The sequence below is a fragment of the Rhamphochromis sp. 'chilingali' genome (genome assembly GCF_963969265.1).
Source record: "Rhamphochromis sp. 'chilingali' genome assembly, chromosome: 17".
Taxonomy (NCBI): domain Eukaryota; kingdom Metazoa; phylum Chordata; class Actinopteri; order Cichliformes; family Cichlidae; genus Rhamphochromis; species Rhamphochromis sp. 'chilingali'.
In genome coordinates, this window is record NC_137944.1 from 11557478 (window position 1) to 11582878 (window position 25401).

General features: G+C 42.2%; 2 protein-coding genes across 2 annotated transcripts; both read left to right on the forward strand.

The window, feature by feature from the left end:
* The first annotated feature begins 312 nt into the window (after positions 1–312).
* On the forward strand, positions 313–14642 carry mfsd2ab (MFSD2 lysolipid transporter A, lysophospholipid b). The gene is made up of 14 exons (XM_080863378.1): positions 313–564; positions 3857–3979; positions 4906–5030; positions 8862–8985; positions 9307–9385; positions 9469–9644; positions 9758–9848; positions 10402–10520; positions 10745–10828; positions 12365–12448; positions 12585–12697; positions 12802–12945; positions 13202–13378; positions 13471–14642. The coding sequence occupies exons 1-14, from the start codon at positions 475–477 to the stop codon at positions 13523–13525; spliced, it is 1584 nt and encodes a 527-aa protein (XP_080719504.1). The 5' UTR covers positions 313–474; the 3' UTR covers positions 13526–14642.
* Positions 14643–17114: 2472 nt separating this feature from the next.
* On the forward strand, positions 17115–18338 carry LOC308384632 (SOSS complex subunit C-like). Its single transcript, XM_080863168.1, has one exon. It carries the CDS (start codon positions 17325–17327, stop codon positions 17634–17636), a length of 312 nt encoding a protein of 103 aa, XP_080719294.1. The 5' UTR covers positions 17115–17324; the 3' UTR covers positions 17637–18338.
* The last annotated feature ends 7063 nt before the right edge of the window (positions 18339–25401 follow it).

Here is a 25401-nt window from a genome sequence, read left to right on the forward strand (position 1 = left end):
TATATATATATATATATATATATATATATATATATATATATATATATATATATATATATATATATATATATATGTGTGTGTATATATATATATATATATCCACCAGCTTTGATTTTTAGTAGGCGTGCGCGTTATAGGAGCGATCAGTCACAGCTCGTTTGTAAATGTAAACACACTTGGATGAAAACGGATACAAAGAATTTTCAAGGAAAGGCTTCTGATGAAGAAACATATGACTGTGACACACCCGAGGGGGCGTGGTATAGTAGTGGTGTGAATGGCTCACGTTAGAGGGCGGGGACATCCAAAAAATTACATCCAGTCAAGCTTGCTTGCTGCCAGCACCACATCTCATCAGTCCTCATTAAATTTACACGCTACCGGACCGTATTTCTTTCTGTTAAGGGAGGATAGTGGTTTATTTGTGTATTTATTTCTGAGGCAAATTCAACCGAGGACGAAGTTATTTCTGCCATGGCGAAAGGAGAAGGAGCTGAACAATACTCGAACGCCAGTTTGTTGAATAAACCGGGGAACTCGGATGGCATCCAGCTCGCTAAAAGGGTGAGTAAATTCATTTATTCAAAATTTAGCTTCAGGTACGGGTTGATTCTGGCCCGCTTTCACACGAATTCTCGAAAATAGAAAGGGCCAGGCTTTGATAGGAATGGGTGTCGATCGTTTAAATCAGGGGTGCCCAATCCCGGTCCTCGAGAGCTACCGTCCTGCAGCTTTTAGATGCATCCCTACTCCAACACAGCTGAATCAAATGAATGGCTTGTTATCAGGCCTTTGCCAAACACGATGGCATGCTGAAGAGGTAATCAAACCATTTGATTCAGCTGTGTTGGAGTAGGGATGCATCTAAAAGTTGCAGGACGGTAGCTCTCGAGGACCGGGATTGGGCACCCCTGGTTTAAATGAATGGGTAATACCAGCGAGCTGACACTTTAAGGGTGACTCATGTTAGCTTAAATAAGGCGCGCGCCATTCCGGGCCAACATTTGTCTCATTAGTAACTCGGAAACGATATAAACGGAATTTAAAAAATGGATAAACGCATAATTTAATAAAATGTAATTATTGTTATTTGGCACGTGAGTGTTATTTGGGCCTTTGGGAAGCCCTTTCTCCTTCTTCTGAACCTTAATTATACTAAGAACGCATTCTTCAAATAGTTTAAACCAAAAACCGTGGTTTTGGAGGGCTACATCTACACAAACGGGTTTAATTCACAGTTTGCGTGTGTGGAAGGCAATGTTCGAGATTTTCTGTGCCCTTATTTCGCCAGCAACGTGTAGCTACATTTGAATTAAAAAATGTAATACCTCTCGTCTTATCAGTTCCTCAAATTCAGTTCACGTTCGGCTGGTTTTTGACGTTGTTCCTTAAAGTAGCCGAGAATCTGTAAGCTAGGTTATAAATTTGGGTTTTAACCTTTGCATAAAGGTGGCTTACTTTTAATTAAAATAATTACACATTTTTTTTAAATCACGCTGGGAATATCGATATCGCCTTTCCAAAAACGTCGCAGAATATAGTCTGCTAACACCAGCGTGGTTTGTCTTATCCTTCATATCAGTTTTAATAAGCATTCTCAGATAGATGTGCTGCATTCACTGGGCTCTGTTAAAACCCCCACTAGCTCTGCCTTTGCAAGGAAGAAACACTCAACGAAAAAGAGAAAGTAGCCTGTCTTTCTGAGGCTGGAATAATCAGACACTATAATTTGCATTGTAGTAACAAAAATGCGGTAGAGTTCATTTGCACGATGTTTTAAATTCCCTCACATAGTAGTGGTTTGTTAAACAAATGGTTTAATTTTTCACTGCTTTGGTATTCACGTCTCCCCCCCCCCCCCCCCCCCCAAAAAAAAAGAAAACCACACAAACAAACACACACACTGCTGAAGAAAATTCCCATTAAATTTACAATTTTCCCGAAAGCACTGAACGCCACAGGGAGCACCCACCAAGGCGACGTGTCAGATAATGAAGGAGCAGGCAGAGGACCTTTCCCGAAAACAGACTACAAAATGAGTGTTCGGGATTTTGTGTGTCTGCACCTTTAAACTAAGGGAGTGACACGTGAACCCAAAAAGCAGGAAAAACGTCTCACCTACGCATGTTACGCATTTACAGTAGTAACATATCATTAGTGGGAACTCTGATAGCAGGTGTGGCCCTGGAAGTAATATCAGTGAAGGTAGATTCAGTGTCCTGTTTATAAAACTCAGCTACATTCCTTTCTCTTTTTCTTTTTTGCCAAAGACATCTGTCCACGTGTGGCCGCAAGCTCAGTTAAGATCCATTATGGTTGTGTGTTTTAAATAGACTGCCTGACAACCATGCAAATGTGTGTGACACGAATACACTGTCACATTAACACATTCCTGTGGCAGTTACTTGATGGTTACACACCTGTGTCGGTACAGTCAGTGCTCTGCATTCAGGTAGAGTGGGTTCAGGGGAGTTATGTAAGGTGAGAGATGCTTGAGATTTTGCATTTGCTGCCATGGACACCAGAGCTACTGCAGCTACTGCATTTCCAGCTATTATGGTTAAAACTGCTTCTTCTGCTGGTTTGTCCTTGCAGTGAAGAGTGTTTGACCTAAAGAAAAGCAGAGCTGGGCGCATCAGTGGGGCAAAGACTGGTTTATTTGCATGCAATGACAGCAATGCTTCATTTCCGTGTCCTTTTCCTGATCCTTATGAGGAGTGGTGAAATATGCCGAAGGTTACTTTAAACAGATTGTACCTTGATATAGGTTTTCTGCTTTTCTTCTTCTGCTTAAGGTTATCAGCAAGAGCCCTTTTCTCATTCAGCACCAGAGATTAACCCCCCCCCCTCCCCCCCTTAAAAAAAAAAAATAAATAAAGAGAGAGGGGTCAGACTAAGCAGCAGAAAACTCAAACTTTTGATTGGTCGGGGATAAGGGTGTGTGTTCGCCTCTCTTTGGGCAGCAGTGGTCAAAGCTCTGGTCAAACAGTGGCAGTCATCCACTGAGGAATTAAGCCATCTCAAACTGATGCCAAGGTGCTGTCGCCCTGGCTTTTGGGGTGAGTGACACAATGGTGTAGTCAGACGCTCACACCAATCGTGGATTTGTGTTGCCATTAGGAGATCTGTTTGGAGTCTGTCTGTTGAGGAAATGATTACATGTTCAGCGGAGAAACTCTTGAAGAATAAGCGCTTGTTACCGAACCAAGGGTTTCTTGTTTCCCTGGCGGCTGTCCCCGACACCTTCCAAATACACTACACTGTGGTTAGCTTTTTGCCAGCAGAACTCACGAGCTCTTAAGACCCTCTGGCGATTAAGAATTTAGGCCACGTTCCTCGTGAGGCTCGGAAAATTTTTTTATTGTTTAATGGGACTGGTGAGAAAGAAGCAAGTCTGCAGATTAAGTCCTCAGACAGAAATTGAGAAAGTTGCCGATTTATAATCTGCTTCCTTTTTTTTTTCTTTTTTTTTCTTTCTTTTTTTGTCTTCTGGGGACAGGGGGAGTGTAATTGTTTGTAGGTGTGTTGCAGTGGCTGTGTAAGGCTTAAGCTGCTGCTGGCCACTCCGGGGAAGTGACCTCTCCTATAATTACAAAAACTTGGCCCCGCTGAAGTCCAAAAACGTTTGCAGACAGCTGCAAATACCCAAGGGCAGTTTCCTCAAAAGTTTGCTATCATTGAAGCCGTTTATTGCCTCTTGTCAAGCGAGATCCTCCCAGATGACAAGCAGGTCTCAGGCCTGCTCTAAGGTGTGCCTGTTGAACAAAATGTTCTTATCCTACTTTTGTTTTTACGATCAATGTATTTGAGCACGTTCTAAATCTGTGTTTCTGTTCTTTTTATTGCCTACTTGCAGCATGAGCAGAACAGGTTATCAGTCTGCAACAAGATATGCTATGCCATCGGGGGAGCTCCGTACCAGATCACAGGATGCGCCCTGGGCTTCTTTTTGCAGATCTATCTACTGGACGTAGCACAGGTGAGGAGGTTGAAATTGTTTCCAAACTCCAAAGAGATAAATGAAGCCACCTGGCTTCACCATCAGTGATAAGTAACCTGAACCTGTGCTTTCAAAATATGTCAATTTCGACGGTTAGGGGAAAAAAAAATACATATATGTTCAATTTAACACTCATTAAATACTATTAAATTTTCCAATAAGAAAGCCTAACCCTATATGTGTCCAAAACATTAAGGGATAGGAGTAAGGTTAGACTTCACAAGGTTAAATGGGATTGAGAGCAAAGTGTGCAGTCTGTTCTCTGTAATGTAGTAATGCTGAGTCTTAAAGCCCTGCTCTTATAAGCCCTCATACAGGACTTTACACAGATCAGAGCAAAGTTGTGGAAAAAGTTTCTGCCTTGTTGCTATTATTGGCTCGATGATGGGGCTCCAGTGTATTAAGAGGCTTACAGGAGCTTGTTCTGAAAAGCTTTGGGAGGGGTACAGTGGTGGCACAATATAAAGGGGGGGAGCTCGCATTAATGAGCTCTGACAGTAATCTGATGGTCATGGCCATGATGGCAGTGATAGTCAAAGGCTTCCCAGGGTTCGGTCTTGTTCGCCTTCCATGGCTATTAATTAACAGTCTATGGGGTGACACAGTGTGGTACAGATTGTACATTTAGAAGTCACACATTCATCACCCTGTCTGAGTTTGTCCCCTCTGTTAACAGCCAGCTGGCAACTAATATGTGTTAAGAGTTACTCTCACTGCTGCCTTTAATAAAAGATAGTGACTAAACCTTTCCCACTGTAATGCGAAGTGTAATGCCCATATTTTTACAGCTTCACTGCTACTGTTTAGCTATACGACCACATAACCTGTGCTCATTTATCTGAGCTGATACATGTGTATAACAGCCACGTGTCGACATCTCTAATCTTTTTCTTGTGCTTTTACAGATCGATCCCTTCTATGCTTCCATCATCTTGTTTGTTGGGCGAGCTTGGGACGCCGTAACGGACCCCACAGTGGGCTTCCTGGTCTCTCGAAGCCCGTGGACGCGTTTTGGACGCATGCTGCCCTGGTGAGCTTTTACTCCCTCCTAGTTTCGTGGTGCTACACAGTCCATTTGATTTGATGTGCATAACAAATATACTTCCTTAGTGAGGTCTCTGACAAACTGTTTCCTTTACCTTACTGATAAAGCCAGGTTAAGCAGTTCAAACACTTGTTGCGTATTTGCTGTTGGAGCATGTGATCACAGGGTCTCCCATCAGCCCTGGTGGAAGTTTCCCAACTGTATGATGTCAGTGTTTGGGGAGGGCGGGGCTTTGTTCTCTACTTTTGAAAAGCCAGAGACTTCTCTCAGGAGGGTTTACTACGCGTCATGCTATTGCTGCAGTACTACTTCCTCATTGCCAGCATGTGCGGATGTGTCCATTCAAACTCTCCTTCCCCCGTCTCTCATTCACCTCTTGCTATTTAGAATAGCATACTGAGAACTGTCTTTAGGTGAAGTGGACCACATTAACTGCTACTGTTTGAACTATAAACCCCCTAAAGATGTCAAGCCATTTTCTTTTTTAAGTTAAACAAAAACAGGAAGTTGCTTCAGGAGATACTCTTGCACATAACCCACATTGTAGTTTTTGGTGACAAATACAACTCCAGCGCATTACAGGAAGCGCACAAAGACTCTTTGGAAGTCTTCTTTGTGTGGTTATTTGACATAAAACCTTAAATATACAGAGAATAATATGAAAACCCATCTTGTATTAAGGTTTGAATTCAGCTTGTCTGTGTGTAGGAGGGCTGTAAAGCATGCCTGAAAAGGCTTACTGATCGCTTTTCTTTTCAGATTTGACCCACCCACCCCCCACCACCACATTGTTCTGTCTATGGGCATCTTGCACAGTCTTATCAGCTCTAAAGTCTAATGACTTTTAAACCCCTATTCCCCACACCGTTGCACACCTGTGGTCTGTGTCAACGGAGATGTAATTGATATAATTCCGCTGATGTAAGAGACTACTGGGGTGTCAGCGGAGCTGCTAGTTATAGAGCTGTCAGCACAGAAGACGTTTTAGAGCCACTGTCCCTTCAGTACATGCAGTACTCTGTAGTGTGACGAGGGTAGAAATAAGCCACCGGAGGTAAAAGGTATCAGAGAGAGAGGATATGTCAAGAACAACAAAAGAGCAAAGGCATCTCTTTAATAACCACCACGAGGAGGTGTGGGGTGTGTGCTGCACCTGTGTATTTACTCCCTTGCCTCCTTGATTAAACATATAATTTCCCAAGCTGGTTAGGAAATGAGCGTTGGGTAGGAAGTGGCACGAGTGGGAGGAGAGGGTCCCCTGCCTGCCCACTACTGTCTTTCCCTGTGTTAATGCAACCTCTTGGTAAATGGTTGCAAAAGGCTATGAAAGCAGATAATCAAGATAAAATTCCTTTTTGCAATAATTCCTATACAGCTCGAATTTTAGCTTGTTACAAGTAGAGCGCAGCTACTTTTGTCACCGCGTAGTTCAGCTTGGCTCTGTAGAAACTATCTTCTAGAGGAGGTAAAGGTCATGTAATGTTTTAGAAAGACAGTTTCTTGCTGATGCTCAAATGAATTCTAGTTAAACGGCCGTGGTTTTAGAGCTCATTCAAAGAAAGTTTGTGGTAAATAATCTAAGTATTTGTGGCTGTGATTTTTAGCTTTAATCTTGCAGCCTATGTGGGTGTGTATGTCGCAAGTAGACCTGCATGACTAATGCAGAAGAAATGTCATAATGGCGAGACTGAGGTTCGCAGAGCTGACGGTGATAGAAATGTTCCTCACCAGTGATGAAATCGTTAATGGGAGTTCCCGTAAAGGAGCGCTGAACTCGATGATGTAAAAATTATATTAAGAGTTATTTCTTTGTCAAAAAATTTTGACTGAGAAGCGAATGTGCAAGAGGGTGATGGATTTTATCTCGTTACTGTAATTACTGCTGAGATGCTGATGTTTGAATCTCAAAAGTGGGTCACAGAGGAAGGGGGGGGGGGGGATAAAGTGCATCCTCCACTTCTCGTCAGAAATGGGGCGTGGGCTTTTGGTTGTAGCGGGGGTGGGTTTGGCATTTTTGGTTATATTATGGCTCAGTTCATTTCAGACACATGTGCAGAGAGCAGGCAGGAAGCTGCAGATGCAGTCAGAGCTGCTCTGTCTTTAATGCTTGGAAGCCACAGTGGGGGGAGGGTGACCGGAGCTGAGCTTCTCATTGGTCCTGCCCACAACACACCACTAGTTTTAGCCAATAGCTGCTCAGCTTTCAGTGCCTGTATTACGTTTTAAAGAGTGACTGAGGAATCCAGGAGGTTACTGGAGTTCAAGTTCTAGCAGTGAATTTTCAGACCGAAGGCCTTCCTGTTGCTTATCTTATATCACTGTCAGCTTCTGCAGTTGGCTACAGTATGAAGAGCCAGTTTTGAAGACTTTCACCTAAAGAGTGATATAAATTTTTTTGGGGGGGGGCCGTGATTTCTGACTTATGAAAGCACAAAGTCAAAAACTGAATTTTAAAAATGTATTATTGCTTCAGCCGCCAAGCCAAAAATGAGAAAATGGAGAGATAACTGTGTCACTCTCACACGCAGAAGCTCTTAAGATAGCTTTTCACTCTTACTAAACTGTTGATAGACTTAAAGCTGCCACTCGCTGAGTTAATTCGCTGACAAAGTAGATAACGCTCGCTCTTGTCAGCACGGCTGTTTCAGAAGATGTTTAAATGTGATGTAGGTCAATGCTTGTATGGCCCAGTGTGCCTCCGGAGTTCTGCAAGGATGGTGCGAAGCTTATCTTAGGCTTGCAGACAGTGAACACGTGCCTTAAAAAAACAAACAAACCAAGCAACACAGTTTCTGCTGGTGACTTGTGTGGATGACATTCCTTGCGTTTGTGTTCATCTCATGGGTTGGAGTTGATTACTGTATTAAAAAAGGAGGGAAAAAAAGGAGCAAGCATTCCTGAGCGCATTGTTGCATGTGGATGGATCATGTGTTCCAGCTTGTCCACCCTTTCTGTACACTCCCACACTGTGTTCAAACAAGGGTACAGTTAATCACATCACATGGGCGAGAGAGCAGACAGCACGTTGCTCCGCCGGACCTTCTCTCTCTTTCAAACTCTCGCTGCGGTGCGTGATTATGTTGATAATTGTTCGCAAGGGCTCGAATTGATTGGCAGCGAGTTGTTCAGCTTTCTGAGCACTGTGGAGAGAAGTTAGGCCTGCTCTAGCTGTTGGGCCACTCTGACTCGAGCATGATTTCGCTGTCTGATCTTTTCAGACAGGACCTGTCAGTGAATGGCCTGGCAGGATGGCACGAACTGTCATATTCCATGTGTATTTCTTGGAATGTGACGCATCCACAGAGGCGTAACTGCAGGGCAAAATCTCACATCTCATTGGACTGTAGCTGTCTGACCATAGGAAGGAGGTGACTGGAGGGTGGGAAGTGTGTAAAAGAATTTCACTTCTGTGGGGTTTTATGCTCAGTTAAAGTTCCTGTATGTTGTGTGAATTCATGAAAACAAAAGGTGCCTTTAATGTCGTTCAGCAGCATTCCCCAAGTCATTCATCCTCTAGTAACCCTCAGATCAGGCCATATCTGAGGCTCAGCCTCCTTGCATGTAAAGTACATAGACACAATATATTCATCAGGAGACAGTTAACTAAAGTGCAGAATCACTGAAGAAGTGTTGGCACGAGCAGAATAGAAAAGCCATGAGTAGTTACGCAATGAGAGACTTTTTAGGCCTGGAAACTGTTTACAAAATGAGATGTTCCACACTTTGAATAGATCACGTTTTACACCGACTGACGCTGTTGCTGTTGTCATGTTTTCCTGTTCCACTCCCCTCCCTCCTGCTTTATCTCATCTGCAGGATCGTACTGTCAACCCCTCTGGCTGTGATTTCCTACTTCCTCATATGGTACGTTCCTCCCTTTGAGAATGGCAAAATCATCTGGTACCTCTTCTTCTACTGCCTCTTCCAGAGCCTCCAAACTGTGAGTACCACATGTGCACGCACAAACATGTTCACTATAACCTTTCATTGTAGGGTTCTCAGAGTATGGCCTGCAGCCTAACTGTGGTCTTTGGTGATGTCGGAGGGAAAGAATGTTCCCCTCTGTATTTCCTTCTTCCGTGTATATATAATATTAGTATGTAGCACCTCATGGGAAGATTAACCCCAACTTCTTTATAAGTCTGATATATTTGGATTACTTAAACAGTTTCCTGTCTTCGTGCAGCGCTTGTGGTATCTAAGTATCGATCATTTGTTGAAGCTGTTCTCTCACCTTCATACTCTTTGTGATTTCCCGCAGTGCTTCCATGTGCCATACTCAGCCCTCACCATGTTCATCAGCTCAGAGCAGAAAGAGAGAGACTCTGCGACTGCCTACAGTGAGTATCGGCATGTTAAAGCGCCGTCCTCTTAGATAAACCTCCTGGAGCCTCTTTACGATGCCTCCTTGTCTCCTCATCAGGGATGACGGTGGAGGTTTTGGGCACCCTGCTCGGTACGGCGATCCAGGGCCAGATCGTCGGCTTGGCGAACGCTCCCTGCATCCCGGGGCCCGCCGATATCCTGGCGGAGCCGAGCAACTTCTCTGCGTCCCCTGGACTTAATGAGTCTAAGCCTGTCATCTCCCTGGAGCACACGGTAACCGTTTATCAGTTGGCTAATTAACAAGTTCGTCTAATTAGATGCGAGCTGATGACGGCGGTTTGTGAAATCTTCTGAATACTCATTGCGCATTTCTTCCTCCTGTGCAGAGAACAGCCTACATGATCGCGTCGGGTGTGATCTGCTTGATTTACATCATCTGTGCTGTCGTGCTGTTCTTCGGTGTGAGAGAACAAAAAGGTGAGCGTTTATCAGAATCAACCATCCTTCTGTTGTTGGATCCTTTAACAGACTAAGATTTTATCCAAAGCCAAAATCACTGATGTCAGATTCCCGATGGGCCGCACATGTACGCTTCCTTCGTGTGATTACAGCTCCATGATTATGGGCTGAGGAAGCACACAAAGTTTGCTCAAAGTGAAAGCCTTATGACCTCGTAATAAGATGTCTGGCTATTTCAGGGTGAGGCTTAAAGGCAGCTGCACATGAAAAGTGTCATTTAAAGTAAAAAAGCTCAGAAGAAGAAGAAGAAAGTGTACTTTATTGGTCCCCGTGGGGAAAATCCCTCTCTGCATTTAACCCATTCACTCAGTGAAGCAGTGGGCAGCCATTGGGCGCCCGGGGAGCAGTGTGTAGGGACGGTACCTCAGGGTAGCTGTTCAGGGGAATCGAACCCCCGACCTTCCGATCATGGGGCGACCACTCTACCTACTGAGCTAGAAACGGGACATCAGAACGTTTCAAAGTGAATTCTGCATCTTGGTTCACTCCCTCGTGTCTTTTCTCTTTTCAGAGTCTTCTCGTCCCAGGTCTGAGCCCATGTCCTTCTTTCAGGGGATTAAGCTGGTGATGGGGTATGGACCATATGCCAAACTGGTCATGGCCTTCCTCTTTACCTCACTAGGTTTCATGGTGCGTACATGAAAGAGCCACACACACTCTGTATATTTTACTGTAAATGAATTTGTATACAGGATAACTTTCCATGTTTGCGTTTTTCAGTCACTAACTTCAGCCTGTTTAGTGTCTCGCATGTTTGTGCTCCCAGCCAGAGTTTTCTTGGCCCCATGTGCATGTGTGTGCGTGTTTGTGTGTTCAAGCAATACACTGAGTGACCTCTCTGTCTCATCCTGCAGCTCCTGGAGGGAAACTTTGCCCTGTTCTGCAGCGCCACACTGGGTTTCAGGAACGACTTCCAGAATATTCTGCTGGTCATCATGGTGAGTAGAGACACAGAGGAGGTGACCGGGAGGTGGTTTATTGTGACAAACACATAGACACAGACAGCTAGGTGCACTGTTCCCATAGAAATGACTCCAGCCACCCCTGGCAGGTGAAACCCAGAGCAGCCCGTTTGTGCGGAACAAAATGAGCCATTAACGTCAGCATGCAGACAAAAGCCTTCTCTTGTAAATGGTCTTCAATTACAAAATCCACTCTGTACTCGGTCAGAAAGGAAGGCTCCTGCATGGCTGTTTCAGTGATGTGTGACTACTCGGCCCGAATGCCACCCCGTTCCCACAGACCGTAAAGAAGCCACAGTCACCTCTGCTTTCATGTCTCTTTTATATAAACCTGTGGTATAAGGGGAACAAAAAGCTTTCATATCAAAGAGTCACGCAAACTTCCCGACGAGTATTAAAGCTAATTAATCCACAGATGTGCTGAGCTCACGCAACGGTATGGGGTGAGAAAGTGCAGGTTAGCAAGGGTGAAGAGATTAGATGCTTTGAGCCTTTACTTCACGGACAGGATTATGTAGCCAAGGTAGTGACCATTAACCAGTACGTGCAGTCACTGAAATGACTTTGTTTAATCAGCACTGAGAGATGGTAATCCTTGATGATGTGTGAGGTGATCTCATTATCTTATAATGGCAACGATAAGATAAACCAAATCAAATTGGCACACGTTATAAAAGCACATGTACCTCACACTGGCTGTCAGTCGAAGGAGCAAAAGCAGCAAAGGTCAAAAGTAATGAATAACTGAGGGAAGAGGAGGAAGGCAGAAAAAGCCTCCTGTGTGGCGCCTGTTCATGTTAGATCCAGCTTGGATGCACAGCACGTGCAGTCGTTCTTAAGGATGTTTGTATGAGAATGTTGTGCTGCTCAGTTTCAGTGAAGGCAGTTTGTGTGAAACTCTCTTCAAAGTTGGTTTAGAAGATGAAAGCTGATGCGTGATGTTGATATTTGATTTCTAAGGAAAAAAACAGCGAGGCTCATGGGGGCAAAGGTTTGAGAGAAGTGTTTGCAGAACAGCAAGACTAATTTCAAGTGCATACATTTTAAAACAGAGTGTGTGCTCGTATACTAAAGTGAAACTACATGAAATGAGTCTGAAAGCTACAGATGACTGCACAGAGAGACTGAGGTGACGGGAAGTACATGAAGGACATGAAGAGTCCTTCATGTACTTCCTATCGAAGGCATTCAGAAGGAGAGGTGGGGAAATACCGAGAACACTGTGCACAATGGCTGGGTGTTCTCGCCACGACGATCTGGGGGCTGTCCCGCCTCTTCATGTCCTCTTTAGGTCAGATGATATCTGAAGTGCTTTGTGACTGCATCATCAGATGTCTAACATGCTTCTCTTCTTTTATATAACACAGATAAAGTAGGGTTTTTGTTGTTGTTGTTTTTCCCGATATTGACCTGGAATACGGAGGGGCGTTGGAGAAACTTACAGGAACTTCTCTGAGTTTTGGTAAAACAGTTGGTTAACCACACTTGCTTTTTGTTTCCCCCCTCTTTCAGCTCTCCGCTACTCTGGCCATTCCCTTCTGGCAGTGGTTTCTGACTCGTTTTGGAAAGAAGACAGCGGTTTACGTTGGCACACTGGTAAGTCCCTGAAATCTTGTTAAAAGTATAAACAAACCATAAAACTTAGGGGAATTTTTCTTTCATAGGAAAACTGATGCAGTATCATTAAGAGACCTGTTTTGGGATTTAAATCTCTCACTGCTGTCATTTCCAGGCTGTGATTCCTTTCATGATCCTGGTGGTGTCCCTGAAGAGTAACCTGGCTGTCACCTACATCTGCTCCTTTGCTGCTGGCGTTGGAGTGGCTGTCGCCTTCCTGCTACCTTGGTATGCCTCTCCGCTGGCTCGTATTTGATGACTTTATAGATAAAAACGTTTTTTCTTATCAGGAATGCACATAAATGACCAAGCCTCACGTTTTGTTTGTTCAGGTCTATGCTGCCCGATGTCGTCGACGACTTCCAAGTGCAAAATCCTGACTTCACCGGCCACGAAGCGCTCTTCTATTCCTTCTATGTCTTCTTCACCAAGTTTGCTTCTGGAGTCTCTCTCGGCATCTCTACTCTTAGTTTAGAGTAAGCACTGGCACCAAGTTTAAGCATTTGCAGCGATTTGTTTAGTTGAATTTCTCAGCACCTAAAATCCCACATCAAAGCAAGGAGTTCCTTTCCGTTCCATTAGATTACAGTGAGGCTATAGAGTGCATGTGGGTACATATCACATGAGCAACCACAGCAGTGTTTTTCATTTGATGAGTAATTTGTTACTTTTCCTGCACATCAATATCTCTGCTGCGCTAAAAGCTAATAATTTTATTTCTCTTCTTTTTAGCTTTGCGGGTTACATCAGCCGAGGCTGCTCTCAACCTAAGGAAGTGGACTTGACGTTGAAATTACTGGTTTCGGCGGCACCCATAGCTCTGATGGCGATTGGCCTGTCCATAATTTACTCTTACCCGATCAATGAGGAGAAGAGGCAAGCTAACCGCAAACTCCTACAGGACCTGAGGTAAGTGCACAGACCCAAACGCTTCACCATCTTCTGTGTGTGTGTTGCATCTGTGTGAGGCAACCCTCCAACCGAAGTCTCTCGTCTCACAGGGAGAATGAGGCGGACTCTGAAACGGACTCAGCAGAACTAGCCAACGTGGTCTAGCTCATTTTCCAGACAGACCAGTGGGGTGAACGAATGGCACTTTTGCACCGGACGGCACCAACAGACCCGCGACTGTCGGATCACTGCCTTGTCCACTAATGCTGCTGTTCCAGAAGTACTTGATTCACTCAAGTGTCATTGTTTCAGCCACCCTGAGGCCTTTTCTAAAGACAACCCTCCCATCTGTGAATCTGTGATATTTTCCTGGCACACTTCTCTGTTTGTTTTTCGTGGGGAAAAAAAGCCTTATTTTTTAGATGTACTGTGAAAAGATCCTTTTCATTTTCTTTGTTTAGTTGGTCTTTCTCTGAGTCAAAAATCACACAAGAACTATGAAAAGCATTAAGAGCATGTTTTCATTAGTATTAATGGTGCTATGTACGCACGTCGAACGTGAGCGACCTCAGGAGGCTCTGAGATGTGAGCGTTCGACACGAGGAACTTGAACAGCGGTACAACTTTAATTTGTTCCCCCGTTTACGGGGTTTTAAAAAGCTGATGCAAACGTCGGGGGGGGTTTTTTTGTTTTGTTTTTTTTAAAATAGAAATTGTATTTTTACATTTTCACTTCATAGTTTACACAATCCAATCAGCCAGCCTGTTTCATCTTATTCCCATCCCACTGGCTTTTCTTATAAGAGGTTATAAATAATGGTGATGTTTGAACTTGTGGCCAAACAGGAACACCTGCGCTCTAAAGGGCTTCTAATAGTACTCCACCGTCACACTGAAACCACTACAGGAGTGAAAGCAGTTATTTTTCAAAAACATAACTGATGTCTGTATATTCAGCAGCTACATTATTTCCATTATTTATAAGGACAGCTGCTGATGGCAGGAAAAACCTTTTCTCTCTCAATGCTTTAAATTTAAGTTACTACAGGCCCCTGTAATTTAGTGATATCATTATTTAAATATTTATTAGTTTTCATTTTTCCTTTTCAAATTCATGTTTTCTAGAAAGCCATGCTTCTTGGATTATTTAACTCTATTTAAGGCCTGTAAAGCTGTTGCCAACTGGGCATTCAGGTTTAACCTCCTTTGCGGTCTTTGCTTCATATGCATTTTATAAAAGGGAAGCGCATCATTTTGGAGAAAGAAGAAGGGGGGGGAAAAAGATGAAGATAGAAAGCGGAGCTCTTATCGATGGGTGTTTATGTTTATCTGTATATATGTTTTTATTGGAGAAGCACATGCCAATCTGTCATCACGAGGATTATGTTTCATGTCTGTCGATATGGAAATGTGTACATTGAGTGTCATATGTTATACATAATGTTACATCTTTGGCATTTGATTCGGACAACTGAGTTGCCAATGTTTATTTCATTCATGCTCGTTTTCTTTACCCTCTGCTGAAGAGGACAGAGAACGTACATCCTTACAATTACTACAGGTTTAGTCTACATCCTGTAAATGCTGTCTTGTTTTAATTTGTTGTGTAGTTTTTTTTTTTTTGTTTTTTTTTTTTATTTTTTTTATTATTGACTCTTGAGTGAGGCTGTAGCCAAATGTGTGAAGCTTTAATCCCGACAAAGGCACACAGGCGCCTCCTGTGCATATGTATATACTTGTGTATATATCTTTGTTATATTTGTGTCTGCAAGTGGGATGAACCCATCTACACTGTGGTGTAGCTATTTAAGAAAAAAAATACTGTGATGGAGGAAAAATATGTTAATAAACACTAACTGATAAATGTCCATTGTGCACTGTGGGGGAAAAAGAAATTGGCAGTAGTCTTTACTTCCTCCTTGTGTGGATTAAAAATAAGGAACTTCTTCTCCATCCACACATCCCATGTGGATGGATGAGATTCCAAGATGCATTGCTGATCAGTTGTCTCCCTCTATGATCAGAGGGGATTTTGGTCTTTCTGGTCCAGGATTTGTAGAGCTGAAGCAAGTTTATAGCCAGCACAAACACTGGTTTGGGCCTCTGGTAATAATAATGACCTGATGCACTCTCACTAATACCTCGGCATGCTACTGATGAGACGGTGGATGGTGTTTTAGGGGATATCCTCCCAGACATGTATTATAGCATCAGGGAGCTCTAGGAGAGTGTGGGGACTAGACACAGAAGATGTGACAGAGGTTCTCACAAGGATTCAGGTCTGGGAAACATGAGGACCAGACAGTGGAATTGATAGCAATACCTTCATACAAAAATTCAGTATTATACCTAGTTCTGTCCAAACAAAGTCACCCCAGCTGTATTGACACGATGCAGCAGTACCATCTAGTGGTTACACAGCTCAGCAGCAGGTCAAATATGTCAAGGAGTCATTTACCAACTCTGCACAAGAAATTAGTCCCATATTATATATAGTGGAACCCACTGGAGAAGAAAAGTCATGAGTAATAACAGGTAACAGAAGAGGCGCAGCATCAGTCAAAATTATACTAATTTATTAACCAAAAAGGGGAAAAAAAACCCACCATGAACTCCATGAAAAGTGTTAGTGTGTCAGCAGGCGAATGAATGAACTTTAGGTTTACGGTGTTTCACAGTGCGAAGCCTAAACATAACCAGAGCTGGGTGGATGGGATTAGAGAAGCCCGAGGCAGCTGTTTGCAGTTTAGGTGCTGAAGAGTGATATGATCTGTTTTGATATTAGTTCAACTGTATTTTAAGCGTTTTAAGAGAGATCTGCTGAACCGTGTCGTCTTGATTAATCAGTAATGTTTAATTTCATATAATGATACATAATTCGTTACTAACTTCTTTCAAATCAATTTATGACCTTTCAAAGTAATTTGACATCAATGAGGCTTTAGGTGAGAATCGTACTATGATTATGCATATTTTTAAAATATAACATAATTAGGCTGTTATTTGCTATTTTTATTGTAAATATTTATAAGGGGAAAGGGGGAGTAAAGTACACAATGAGGCCCAGCTTATGTCATCAGCTGTGTTGTTTGCCTCCAAGACGTGTCTTCCCGTCCTCAAACGGGGAAGCGAGTGTGCAAGTATACAAGTACAAACTGTGTGTACTTAGTATTGAGAAACACCTGCTGACATATTTGACCAGATCAGCGTCATCCCTGTGCCCTGGCTCTAATGGGTAAGGCTGACAGATTGCAGATTGCCAAGGAACCATGAAATAATCAATTAAATGGTGAAATAATAAAATATGTTTTCAAAAAAGATTAATTGACATATGTATTTAATACACTATTTATTTATTTCCATTTTAATTACGTACTCATCCATTTAATTGCTTAATGGTGTATTTAGTGATATAATTTGGCCACTCTTTGCACTCCAACTATGACGAGAGTCCTCGTCGTATTTTCAGGTGTGGCTCTAGTGAAACCCAGTTTTCACATTCACATGGTTTATGATTCATAATGAACTGATCCCATCTAGTGTTCAGTCACGAAATTGCAATAACTGTTTGGTGAATGTTGGTTTTATTTCGCACACATAAACGGCGACATTTGGATGAATATTTTCTTCCTGGTAGAAGTTATACTTTAAAAAAAAAACATCATTACATAAATAAACATTTAACCGTTGTCATCTGCGTGTTGCCGTAAGATAAAACGATAAAAAAAAACTGATGTCGTTTCCGTGAACTTTTATTTTGAAAGGAGAACTATTAGCCGGAAGTTGTCCAGTTCCTTTGCCTAAAGGCGGTATTTTATGTCTTATCTCTGACAGTGCGTGCTTTGTGTTTCTCCATAGCGAAGATATTCTATATACCCACATACCCTAAAGAAGCAATCCCGGCAGTCGGCTTTATGTGCTTCGTGGACTCGTGAAACCGGTGTTTGCTAACTGCTTAGCTAACATGGCTGCTAACCCGCCGGGACAGGGCTTTCAGAACAAGACCCGTGTGGCCATCCTGGCGGAGCTGGACAAGGAGAAGAGGCGGCTGCTGCAGAGCCAGTCCATGAACAGCCCCGGAGCCAACATCCCGCTGTCGTCCAGACCCAGCCTGAAGGAGGTGAGGGACAGCGCCGAGCAGCAGCACATCGCAGCCCAACAGAAGGCCGCCCTGCAGCACGCTCACGTCCACTCCTCCGGGTTCTTCATCACCCAGGACTCCTCGTTTGGGAACCTCATCCTCCCGGTGCTCCCCCGGCTGGAGCCCGACTTCTGACTCTAAATTCTGACCCCGACCCCTAAGACATTAAAACTGGTTATTTTATGGTATTGTTGATCTGATGACTGATATTATATTTTATTCTGCCAGGGAGACTAAAAGACGTCACAGACAGAATAAAATATTTGAGCGTAATGTCCTGTGTTAAGCCCTCACACAGATTATTCTTCATTAATTATGCGATCATGACTGTTTCATTCAGATCAGTGTGAGTCAGGATGAGAAGTCTGCTGCTGGCATAATAACAGATTTTACGTGGCAGGTGCTTTCATCTATGAGAGTTGGAAAAAATCCAAAGAAGCAACAGGATGTAAAACGAGTTTCAGAAATTGTGTCTTCAAAAGGAACTGAATACTGAAGATGCAAGTCTGGATAACCAGATGGAAACAGTTACCGACGTCCTGGAAGAGCCCGAAAACCCCAAGTTTACTGCATACAGTTGCATCACCAACTCATTTTGTTGTTCCTGGTATTTTAGAACCGTTTTTTTTAAGTGTGTTGTACTTTCATATGTCACAGTATTATTAACATAGCACATTTCAGCCCAGGGGTACTGACTGGTTTGTGAATATCTGGGCTCATAATTGCAATCTATGAGATCTGTGTAGGTTACAACAGTTATTTGCCCAGAATCCCTCAACAGATGACTTACTATGGAAGCACAAACATGAGATGGGTTTAAATAAACTGTTAAACATATTCTGGCATAATTCATATGTTTAATTATACAATTTTCTTTTGCATTTCCTCATTTTATGTTCATTCCAAAGAAATAGATTTGAAACCTTTGTATAACAACTTACACAGAAGACTATCAGGATATCCAAAAGCGAAGGACAGTGTCCTACAGGTGAAGAAGAGAAGGGAGGGTGGAGTGGGTGTGTCAGAAGGATAGCAGCAAGAGTGAAAGGGAATGTTTACAAGATAGTAGTTAGACCTGCTAGGATGTGTGTACAGAGGCGGTGGTATAAAGGATGCTGAAGGTGGAGCTTCCAGGCAGGAGGAAAAGAGCAGGGCCACAGAGAAGACTGATGCAGGCAATGCAGAGTGAGAGAGGAGAGCGAGTGCTCACACACATACCTGTGTCAACACACCTGTCAGTCAAAGCAACCACTCCCCTCACTTCACTGTCTCTTTCTGAGACAGCCTCAAGTGGCTTAAAGAGGAACAGCAGTTCTCTTTTTTTTGCCGCTTCCTTGTTGGCTTCATTTTTAAATCAAAAATGCAAGAAACAATTTAATTAATCACTGTTCTTCACTTAATTCCTTAACTTATTATAAAAAATAAATAAAAACTTTTCTGCTGTCTCACCTCTGTCAGTTCTCATGCTGTTGCAAGAACAGCATGATCATCACCTCTTTTTAACCTAGTCTCAGAAACTTTGTCCCATAGCTTGCACATCCTTTCCACCTCCATCTTTCTTCTCAGCCACCTGATACATACCTTTCCTCCTTCCTTAAAAGCCAGCCTAAGAAATGTGATTTTATAATTGCCCGATAAAGTAAACTGCCATTTTCAAAAATGTTATCATCCAAATTCATGCAGCGTGGCTAAATTAAGAATGAATTACAAACCCTGGCTTCTTTGCTAACATGATTAACAGCTAAATACTATCATAGTGGAGGTGTAACATTACTGCTAAAATAGCTCATATGAACCCTGATACTGACCTATGTATTTATCAAAACAAATGTTCCGATATTACAAAGAAAACTAATGGTTGCTTTTTACAGTATTAGCCAAGGGCGTAGATTTGGTTTTGGCATTGGTGGGGACGGATGATTCAACCACTGAACTCTGCCCTGTTTCTTATTTTTTTCCTTTTTGTCTTTGCTTCTTGATAAAAAAAAAGGAGAAATATACTTGCCTACATATGCTATTCTACATGCTTTTAAACCATTTAAAATCACAATTCATAGTTTTATACAGTGGGGCAAAAAAGTATTTAGTCAGCCACCGATTGTGCAAGTTCCCCCACCTAAAATGATGACAGAGGTCAGTAATTTGCACCAGAGGTACACTTCAACTGTGAGAGACAGAATGTGAAAAAAAAATCCATGAATTCACATGGTAGGATTTGTAAAGAATTTATTCGTAAATTAGGGTGGAAAATAAGTATTTGGTCACCTCAAACAAGGAAAATCTCTGGCTCTCACAGACCTGTAACGTCTTCTGTAAGAAGCTTTTCTGTCCCCCACTCGTTACCTGTATGAATGGCACCTGTTTGAACTCATCATCTGTATAAAAGACACCTGTCCACAGCCTCAAACAGTCAGACTCCAAACTCTGCCATGGCCAAGACCAAAGAGCTTTCGAAGGACACCAGGAAAAGTATTGTAGACCTGCACCAGACTGGGAAGAGTGAATCTACAATAGGCAAGCAGCTTGGTGTGAAAAAATCAACTGTGGGAGCAATCATCAGAAAATGGAAGACATACAAGACCACTGATAATCTCCCTCGATCTGGGGCTCCACGTAGTGATGGCCAAATGAAGCTTTCTGAAGCACTGAAGCTTGTATTGAAAAACGGTTCATTACTCGAAGCTTTTCAACAGTCCTCTCTGGTGACATCTGGTGGCCAAAAATATGAAGAGCAGCTTGAATCCACAAAATAAAACCAACTGCTTCATTATGATTGCCTACTCTACAGAGTGGAGTTTTGTCTGATATTGGGCCGCTGTTGTGTTGCTTTGAACGTGTATTTTTTGGTGGTTAAAAAAATGTGTTTTATTTGTTTAATAAATCGTTTTGACCAGTAAACTCTCCTTGTTTAAATATGCACCATGGTGTGGTCTTCCTTTGCTTGTGACTTCTTGATGTTAGTAAATACAATAATTGAAAAATACCACGTTACATATAATATATACATATAATAATGTACAACACATTATGGAGTATGCTTCTGCTCTGAGGTCCTGCCTCCATGCACTTATGCAATTAATCGCTAGACAGGTGTATCTATAAATAATATTATATTAGGGAAATTTTCCCAGACATATTTTTGACCTGGGGGTAGAATTGATTGTGAAATGGAAAAGGAAAATGCTTATGAAATTGCAAATTAAAAACATGATGCATTTAAGGTAACCCTTTTTCATTTTTATTTAAAAAGAGAATTTGTTCTAATGTGCGATGGCCGAACCTGTTCCTTTTCGTGGAGATCATTTATCCTGCCTTAAGGAAAATCCCTTCACATGGCCCAGAGGAGGCTGGAGTGCAGAGAAACTGGTAGAGATGCAGTTTTACAGTCTACCTGGGCCCCACAAACTATCAGCTAAAGAGAATAAATAAATTCAATTGCTGCACATTTGGCAGACTAACATTTTCAGATTAATTAAACAATAATATATATATTTTTACAACATTACATGTAAAGAGTCAAGTGAAAGTTTTTCTAAAGTTATTTAATGATATTTATATTATGGAGGCAGATTTTTGACATTTTACCTTTTTCCCGTTTTCAGATATAATAAACACGCACAAAACAAAAGTAAACGGCCAGAACACAAAGCTGTAAAACCCACCCGATTGACAAAAATCAACTCAAAATTCTCCCACACAACAGAACCTCCTCTATATTCCTCGCTGGCTCCAAATCTCTCAGTGGAATGATCAGTGGTTCGCTGTCACCATCAAAACACTCCACAAATCCCGTGAATGATTCTCTTCCTTATAAACCATTGAATCAGACATCGAAGCAGTTAGGTTCTAAATGAAGCTTCGGACGTCACTGATCACGTGACTCTGGCCAAACGAATCAAGCTTCGATACAGTGCTTCTGAAGCAGTGTGTTGATTTTTTTGACACACGCGCCGGAGCTTCAGCTTCAAGCGGGCCATCACTAGCTCCACGCAAGATCTCATCCCGTGGGGTCAAAATGATCATGAGAACGGTGAGCAAAGATCCCAGAACCACATGGGGGGACCTGGTGAATGACCTGCAGAGAGCTGGGACCAAAGTAACAAAGGTCACCATCAGTAACACACTACAACGGCAGGGAATCAAATCCCGCAGTGCCAGACGTGTTCCGCTGCTGAAGCCAGTGCATGTCCAGGCCCGTCTGAAGTTTGCCAGAGAGCACATGGATGATACAGCAGAGGATTGGGAGAATGTCATGTGGTCAGATGAAACCAAAGTAGAACTTTTTGGTATAAACTCAACTCGTCGTGTTTGGAGGAAGAAGAATACTGAGTTGCATCCCAAGAACACCATACCTACTGTGAAGCATGGGGGTGGAAACATCATGCTATGGGGCTGTTTTTCTGCCAAGGGGACAGGACGACTGATCCGTGTTAAGGACAGAATGAATGGGGCCATGTATCGTGAGATTTTGAGCCAAAACCTCCTTCCATCAGTGAGAACTTTGAAGATGAAACGAGGCTGGGTCTTCCAACATGACAATGATCCAAAACACACCGCCCGGGCAACAAAGGAATGGCTCCGTAAGAAGCATTTGAAAGTCCTGGAGTGGCCTAGCCAGTCTCCAGACCTCAACCCCATAGAAAATCTGTGGCGGGAGTTGAAAGTCCGTGTTGCTCGGCGACAGCCCCAAAACATCACTGCTCTCGAGAAGATCTGCATGGAGGAATGGGCCAAAATACCAGCTACTGTGTGTGCAAACCTGGTAAAGACCTATAGTAAACGTTTGACCTCTGTTATTGCCAACAAAGGTTATGTTACAAAGTATTGAGTTGTATTTTTGTTATTGACCAAATACTTATTTTCCACCCTGATTTACGAATAAATTCTTTACAAATCCTACCATGTGGATTCATGGATATTTTTTTTCCACATTCTGTCTCTCACAGTTGAAGTGTACCTCTGGTGCAAATTACTGACCTCTGTCATCATTTTAGGTGGGGGAACTTGCACAATCGGTGGCTGACTAAATACTTTTTTGCCCCACTGTATGTGAATTATATAATGTTAAATTACTATTAAAGAAATGACTAAGTATTTTAGGCTTTAGTTTACTTCAGCCATATTCCATATAAATCAGGTATCATACAAAAATAACAATAGCTTCAAATACAGTCATGACAATAAAAGAATATGACTTTAAGGACTTAACAACATTACTTCAGTTATAGTGCACCAACACCTGTTATAGCACTAAGGGAACACTGAATGACCTGGTGGTTTTTGTCCATAAAACTACTCATCTAAGATTATCACAAAGTAAAAGATCTCTCAGCAAAATTATGCAACATTTTAGGCACTACTGCCCCGATCAAATCAGTGAGCTGGGATTTCTTATTCTAAACAGGAACTACTGTTACAGCTACTGGTGCCCCACACAACAACTCAATGTCCACTATGTGAAGGAGCCAAACACATGCCTTCTCCTCTCATTAACTGAGATAAACTGCTGGCATATTTGTTTTACATCTATACTGTCCAGTCTCTCCTGGTGGACATGGCATACAGCAGCATTGTTTAATCTCATTTGAGTCATTGTTAACCGTAGCCATCTTTTTAGTCTTCTGAGAGCACTGAAGCTTCTTTCAGCCTCAGTACCTGCGTTTTATCCTCAGATTAAAATTATTATTATGTGCTTGATGTGCCTCACCTTTGGCCCTGGCTCTTCCCCTCTGACTGCACTAGGACATATTGCCACCTGATAAAATAACACATTGATTCGTGCCATATAAAAAGTGAGACATGTCAATTCAGATTCTTTGTCAAATGTACACTAATGAATATATTTACATCAGCAGCCTAACAATTGTTATGATAATAAATACTAGTTAATCTATAGCACCAAATCATCAGTCAGTCACCTGTGACCTCGCCTCTTCACCTCTGTCCGAGCTACAACATGGCAGAGCTGCCTCTGTCACCTGATAAACAACAGTGAGACATTCCAAATACATGCAGTCACACATGTGCTTCAAATACAGTCATGAACCAACAAGTCATCATCCAATTCCACCTGTGATCTTGTATCACCATTACTCTCTGAGCTCTGTGTTGGTTCTTCTGTCACCTGACAAATAGGACAAACATGACAATAAGAATAAAATGTGGAGCTGCTTCAGTGTTTCTGTCAATTTGTGCAGATCTTGACTCATCAGTAATGTTTGTAGGGTGAGTGCATTTGTAAAACAATTTGTGCAAACTGCACTACAAGGTGGAATATTTGTAAAATCATGACTACCTCATGATATATTGTCTCAAAAATTAACCCTGTGAATATGTCAGTGCCATTAGGATGAAATTATTGTGTCACCAACATTTTAACGTTAGACGTATAATTTTAACAGCCTCTGTAAACTAATATCCTGGCTGCTCGAGGCTGCCGTTTTCTCTGACAATTTCAATCAAAATTAGAAATGCTACTCTGAGACTGAGAGAACTAATAGTGCCGCCTGTTGTGCAGTTAGTTTCCAAAACACGTTATTCATGGCTACATACAATTTTAGACTGATGTGGGCCAAAGCCTAGCATAGCCTGTAACGTTATTATGACGGACACATTTTATGAGTGAACTTGACTTTAAGTGACTTACAGGTTTCTTTGAAAAATACTTTATTATATCCAGGTTCTTCCTTTTTGCTGCCATCCTGCTCTCCTCCTTGCAGGTCCTCACTGCGCAGGCTTGCCGCTGCTAAAACTAAACAGAGCTCCCTGAAAGGCACAGCCAATCACATTGGCCATATTTGTCACATGACGTAGGACTCTTTCTGCACCACTGGGTGAATGAGACGTTGACAGATCGTTTTTTTTTTTCTTTCTATCGGGTTTGTTTTTCTTTACTCGAAGAGATCAAATTATTGGTGGGGACAATTCAATAATCGCTGGACATGTCCCTTCCGTTCATGCCAAATCTACGCCCTTGGGGTCCGCCTCTTTCTTGCTCCAGAAACAGTTCACTAAAAGTCAAGGGTGACATTGGTCATACACACAACACACCGAGTGCCTTAGTGACAGGAGGGTCTGGAGCACTTTTAAAGCGCACCCAAGAAATCCTGGAGGTGACTGAAATTCAAATTCCAACAGCAGAATGAGTTCTTAATTTTACTACAAGCACAGATCTAAAAGTGGCAGAGTGAACTCTTTAGGCCCTTTAGACTTATCTGACAAGAGAAAGAATTGAGTCTAAGCAAATATTCAGATGTCAGAAACTTTAGTAGACCAGTTTTACTTGGAACGCTTCTCTGTTCATTCATATATCTGTCTTGCGTAAAAAAAAAAGTGCGTAAAAAGCTTCCTACAGTCCTAACAAGGACTGTTTTTTGTTTGTTTTGTTTTGTTTTTTAAAGAGGAGGAATCTTTCAGGTTCTACTGCTACTGCATTGGGTGTCAGCGACTCTTCTCTGGTGCATTGAACTATTGCCAGCATTTCCCCAACAATCCATCAACCTCTGGCCACCCTGGGAGAAAAAAAAGAGTTTGTTTGCCATTGTCTTTAAATTATTAAGTATCACAATTGTAATTAGATCATAATTACCTGATCACTCCCAAGATTTTCTCTGAAATGCTTGACAAGAGTAGAAGAAAAAATTAGAATATAAGTGAGTACTGTACTCTGACAGGAATTAAACTTTCAGTTTCAGACAACGATTAGACAATTCTTAAAAAAACAAACAAACCAAAAAACAAGTGGACAGAGCCTTTTAACACTTAACTTTTAACACTCTGATCATTATATGAAATGTAATGATTTATCATCGTTGTTTTTCCAATAAATCTCATTTCCTAGTGTAAGGATGTTGGAGGGCAAAAAAGAAAAAAGTTTTACCAACCGGTAGGACCTGCACTC

Coding starts and splice junctions, on each gene's coding strand:
- mfsd2ab (XM_080863378.1), top strand. CDS start 475: ATGGCGAAAGGAGAAGGAGCTGAACAATACTCGAACGCCAGTTTGTTG. Junction 3,980..4,905: donor ATCTACTGGACGTAGCACAG/GTGAGGAGGTTG, acceptor GTGCTTTTACAG/ATCGATCCCTTCTATGCTTC. Junction 12,946..13,201: donor ATCTCTACTCTTAGTTTAGA/GTAAGCACTGGC, acceptor TCTTCTTTTTAG/CTTTGCGGGTTACATCAGCC.
- LOC308384632 (XM_080863168.1), top strand. CDS start 17,325: ATGGCTGCTAACCCGCCGGGACAGGGCTTTCAGAACAAGACCCGTGTG.